Source organism: Octopus bimaculoides, chromosome 10, assembly GCF_001194135.2.
Source record: "Octopus bimaculoides isolate UCB-OBI-ISO-001 chromosome 10, ASM119413v2, whole genome shotgun sequence".
Lineage (NCBI taxonomy): Eukaryota > Metazoa > Mollusca > Cephalopoda > Octopoda > Octopodidae > Octopus > Octopus bimaculoides.
Window position 1 is genome coordinate 15,599,222 of NC_068990.1, and position 6,063 is coordinate 15,605,284.

The following is a 6,063-nucleotide window of genomic DNA, read 5'->3' on the forward strand; positions in this document are numbered from 1 at the left end:
TATATATATATATATTGACAGGTTTCTTTCAGTTTCCATCTACCAAATCCACTTACAAGGCTTTTGGTCGGCCCAAGGCTATAGTAGAAGACACTTATCAAAGATGCCATACAGTGTGACTGAACCCGGAGCCATGTGGTTAGTAAGGAAGCTACTTACCACATAGCCACTCCTACACCTATCTTGTGAATATAATCAATCACATTCACAAAATTGATGGCCTTGAAACTAAAGTACAAACGATTATGTTCTGAGTTCAAATCCTGCCGAGGTCAACTTTGCCATTCATCCTTTTCAAGTCAATGAAATAAAAAATCAGTCAATTACTGGGGTGTGGTGAGATGCGATGCAATCGACTTGCTCTTCCCCACTCAAAATTGCTGGCTTTGTGCCAAAATTAGAAAGTATTATTATTAAAGACATGTCTGAAATAGCATGGCAATTATTCCCACAGTGATTTATGCTGACAGTTAATCAATCAATCAATCAATCAATCAATGATACATCTTCGGTTAACAGTTAAGTCACTCATGGCTATGCTTAGCATTTCTACATTTGAAGAATACTTGTTAGCTCTTGCTTTGAATATATGCACATATTACAGAACTATATATCTGAGGTCTTTATTTTCCTTTATGTTTTTCATAAAGATTAGGATGTATAAAATAAAGATTATTTGCTAACATAATGTGGCAGTCCCAGTTGGGGCAAATATTACTGTTATCTAGCTCCAGGAAACATTGTCTCCAGCTGACTATATGACACACTATCTGTGTCCTTATATTTTCAAGCAGGGGAGTTTAGCATCCTCACACAGCACAAAGCAATATCTGCAGACCACGGTTTCTGGGTTATTTCATTTCCTCGGCACAGAAAAACTGCCCAGCTAGAGGAGGCGTTGCTAAATCCTTGTTCGAAAATATATATAATTTTCAAAGTGACACATAACCACTGATCCAATAAATAGAAACATGATTATTTCTAAATCCTTCAATGAGAGACATTCAGTAACAGTAATTTAAAGTAAAGAGTATTTGCCAACATAATTTGGCAGTCCCAGTTGGGGCAAATATTACTGTTATCTAGCCCCAGGAAACATTGTCTTCAGGTGGCTATATGACACACTATCTGTGTCCTTATATTTTCGAGCAGCACAAAGCAATATCTGTGGACCATGGTTTCTGCGTTATTTCTCTTCCGTGGCACAGAACCAGCTGGAGATGATGTTTTTTGGGGCTAAATAACAGTAACATTCTTCCTAACCAGGATTGCCATGTTATGTTGGCAAATAGTCTTTACTCTAGAGTACTGTCACTGAATGTCTCTCATTGAGAGATTTTGAACTAATAATGTTTCTATTTCTTAGAATGTATACTTAGAAAGAAAATCTATTGCGCATAAACAAAACTTTATATAAGACACTTGTGCTTGCCCCTCTCATATCTTTTACTCTCTCAATACCTGGCATAAAGTCACCCCCTATTCTCAAATACCCTCCCCCCATTTCTCACACTTAGTCAAGGTGGTGGAGTTTCTGTTCTTTTCCTGTCTTGCAAATTACTTGGTGATATCACTGTTGTCATCTTTGTCGTCGTTGTCGTCATCGCCGTCGTCGTCGCTGCCGTCGCCGTCATTGTCGTCGTCGTCATCAACATCTCTTAATTGATGCAGACAGTTTCTGGAGTGCAGCTCTTGATGTTTTATTAGTTAGCTGTTGCCACTGATCTCTGTTTTCTGCACTGTGACCTGTCCAAGGGAGTTGTGGTACGACAAATGACCATACCAGACAAGTTTTTGTCTTTTTTACCTGCGCCAGGAGTGGTTCCTGTCTGCCAGTATATTTGTTGACTTGCTGCCAGACAAAAGCTGTTTGTTTTGTGCTCTGTGTATGGGATGTGAAGTAGCCTCATGAAGCACTTGTTCTCAAATGCACAGTAAAATGTTTGGTATTAGAAAGGGCATCCAGCCATAGAAACTATGCCAAAGCTGACAATGGAGCTCGATGCAGTTCTGCAGCTCATTGTATCTTGTCAAACTGTCCAACCCATGCCAGCATGAAAAACGGACATTAAATGAGGAAGATGATGATGATGATGATGATGGTGGTGGTTGTGGTGGTGGTGGTGGTGGTATAGCAGATGTCAGAGATTGATTCATTATTCTGTTATTATATCATCTTGTTTCGGGATGAGGGTAGCTTAGTTGGCTAAGACAAATGACTGACAGGAGTAACATTCATATCTGGTTACCAACATTTCATTGTCCATAAGCAAGAGATGCCTGTATGTGTATATGTGTGTGTGTGTGTGTGTATCCTTGACTTGATATCACGTGATGGTTGTAAATGAGCGTAACCATTATACAAGCAATGTTATTTGTTTCCATTCTTCTGAGAAAAACATGTCTGTTTCAAGGGAATTATACCTTGCTTGGAAACAGGTGAGGATTGGTGACAGGAAGGGCATCCATCCATAGAAGTCTGCCTCAACAAATTCTATCTGACATAAGCAAGTATGGAAAAATATGATAATGATGATGATGAAAATGATGATGATGATGATGATGAGGAAGTATGGATAGCATGTCTGTTTATTTATCTGGCATAAAATTGTAGAGAAAAAAAACAAAACAAAACAAAAAAGACAAAAGACAGGCAGCTGAGGGAATGACAAACAAGGCGTATTAGCTTGATGCTCGAGAGAAATGGAAGAGTCTTTGATGTTTTGAGCGTATGCTCTCCTACAGAAAGGAACGAGGAAAGAAAACAGATGGAGGAAGGAAAAAAGGAATGAAATATGGTACTTTATCATATTTACAAATGCTTTCTGGTCAAGACAACATGCCTTCTTTCATCTACCTTTCAGGAAATTTTTAACTAAGCTTTTGTAGGAAAGATATGTACAAATGTTAGTCATCGTATACCGAGGTAGATTTATCCTTCATGTACTTATGATTATAGAAGCTAAAGTTTTAAGCATTGACATAACTGAGTTTCTTTATAATTCATGAATGTATTGATTTATAAATGTCATTTTATATGACAAAATAACTTATTGAGTTTTATTTATCATAGTTTCAGATCTTTCAAGTAGTAAACCTGCATGTTTAGAGGAGAGCAGCAACAGAAGGCTTCAAGTAAATATGATTCTTCAGTATTTTAACTGCTATTGTTGTTGTTTAACCCCGGGTTAGTCCTGGTCAAGCAGACTTTCTGATCAAAAACATTCTACCCATGACTATCTCTTATCTTCGGTATAGAAATCTCAAAAGACTGAAACAAAAATTTAGAAATGTAGTTCTTTTTCTCTTATATATGGATAAATGAAGGTGCGTGGCTTAGTGGTTAGGGCATTCGGCTCACGATCATAAAGCACTTCCCTTCCACTATAGCCTTGAGCCAAACAAAACCTTATGACAATAAATTTTCAGTTATTCAATCAATAAAACACCCTACTTAATGAATTCATGTGTAAATGGCTGAATACTCCATTGATACATCTACTTCTTATATAATTTTCAATCAGTATCACCGTGACACAGTATAAGAAAGATGGAACCATAAATTAAATTGAAAGTGTAATACATTCAGGGGGCTTCTACACAGTTTCCTCCCAACTTAAATTTCCTCATGAAGCTTGGATCAACCTGAGATTGTGCCAAAAGATGTATGCATAAGATGCCGCACAGTGGGGTCAAACCAAAGACTTTATGATTGTAAATTAGACTTTATAAGCATTTGGTTACTGTAGAAAACACTCAATGTATTGTGGGTTCAGTTTCCACTGTGTGACATGTCTTTTATTCTTGCTCTGGGCCAACCAAAGCCAGGTGAGTGGGTTTGGTAGACATTAAATGAAAGATGTCCATTGTGTATATTATGCACACACACACACACACACACACACACACACACACACACACACACAACCATGCAAATAGCTTTGGAGTGAAATTTAAGATTTCTTGGTTTCTGTGAATCAATTTTGATGAAACATTTCCCAGCTGGTTTGCAACACTATGGCAGCACCATGGCAACACTATGGCAACACCATTGTTATGGTTTCATTATTCTGTGTAATGCCCTTTCCTTTTTATTTCAGATTCTTCAGTTTTTGGGTGAACCACGCTAACAGAGTCTCTCCTCTCTAAGAACAATGGGACATGGAAAAGGTCTTAATGATGAAGAAAAGTCTGTCATCATCAAGGAAAGTGGTAAAGGCATCTCTCTTCATGTCATTGCAGAGGAATTAGGTTGTCATGTGGATACGGTTAGATGATTCCTGAAGGAACTTTTGCCAAGGAAGAAACGATCCGATTGTAGGACCTCCGAGATGGTGACAGCTAGGGATTTAAGGAATATTGGCTGCAAGGTACTTGGGAAACCTGGACAAATAAGCAAAGCTATTTTCACCACCTCTGAACTTCCTCATGTATTGAAAACAACCAGAAATCACAGCCTTGGGATCATGGCTTCCATGCGAGAACCCCTAAAACTGTCTCCTCACAAGAGTTCATGGCTTCATTGGACCCAAAAGTACAGGATGTTAGACATGAGTTGTGTTCTATTCACTGATGAAACCAGGGTGACTCTTGATGAACCTGACAGTTTGGAAAATGGTTGCGTCTATTTTGGAGACGATCATCACCAACGTTTACGATGTCAACAACAGGGTAGAGGTGTCATGTTGGAGGCTGATATCATTGGGGACAGACTTGTTGGCCCAGTCAGGGTTTCTGAAGGGGTTAAAGTAACCACAGCTGCTTACTGCAATCCCCTGAAGGAGGTCTTAGATCCCTGGCTAGATGACATACCACTGTCACTTTTAAGAGATTTTGTATTCATACATGACAATGCTCCCTCCCACTCTGTTAGGACCACCCAAACACAACTAGGGTCTTACAGCATACATGGTGAAAGGTTGATGGTGTAGCCACCAGCATTTCTGGTCCATCATTAAACAAAATGTTTATGCTGATGGACGCCAATTTATGTTGAAAGGTGTCTTATGGGTGACCATCAAAGCTGCAGCAGAAGCAATCCAACCTGCTACTAGTTAGAAATTGACAGATTCCATGACTAATCGAGTTTTTGAAGTTATCCATCGAAATGGTGCTCGTGTGGTAAAATAATTCATTATGTCAATAAGTGTTATAACATTATTATGGACTTCTGCTAAGTATATACTCAATGTATGCTTAATATGTATCATTAGCCTTCATTTTCTGAAAAACAAATGTCTAGATGGGCTATTTTCATTTGAAAGCTTTTAGCATGGTTCACCCAAAAACTGAAGAGTCTGAAATGAAAAAGAAAGGATGTTACACAGAATAATAAAAACATAACAATGGTGTTGCCATCGTGTGCAAACCAGCTGGGAAATGTTTTATCAAAGTTTATTCACAGAAAACCAAGAAATCCTAAATCTTACTCCTAAGCTATTAGTATGGTTCTGGGTGTATATTATATATATATATGTATATATATATATTATATAAAGGATGAAATCATTCATGATTTCATCAGGTGGTCAGCACGAAAATAAAAACCATATAAGTAAATTTTCTAAATATATTAATGATTATATACATAATTATAACAGGGGATCAGCAATATGCCTCACCATGCACTGAAAATACATGCCAAATGATGCTAAAATCACCTTATAAAACTCCGCAAACACAGGTTGTAGTCAAGCAAAAGAAAGATAATAAATTAAACTCTCGGCAAATCGTGTATAAGATCTCATTTCAGGCTTAAAGTAAAAAATACTTACTGCCATCTTCAGCATAGATACTCCATAGTATAAATACAGAAAATCTGTGCAAAAGAGGGCAGTAAGTATCTTTTACTTTTGTGGTGCGATGGAGGAAGAAGACAACAAGAAGCAAAAGGACAGAATGAAGCGTTGGACCTTACCTTGCCGACCGCAGCGGGGTACACGATCGCTCCTAATCAGAACACGTCTTTCTCATAACGTCGCTGTTTTCTCACTGGCCCCACGTGCTAGCCTTCGGCCGCGTGTCACCGACTTCCGATCTGACCCTTCCGGTTTGGCCCTTCCA

At 38.3% G+C, this 6,063-nt stretch overlaps 1 protein-coding gene across 1 annotated transcript in view; it reads left to right on the forward strand.

The window, feature by feature from the left end:
* Positions 1–3,397, forward strand: part of LOC106880728 (uncharacterized) — a 35,405-nt gene extending 32,008 nt beyond the window's left edge. Inside the window, exon 5 of the mRNA XM_014930806.2 lies at positions 3,074–3,397. Coding sequence (XP_014786292.1) covers positions 3,074–3,192 — 119 coding nt within the window. The 3' untranslated portion in view covers positions 3,193–3,397. The remainder of the gene's footprint in view (positions 1–3,073) is intronic.
* The last annotated feature ends 2,666 nt before the right edge of the window (positions 3,398–6,063 follow it).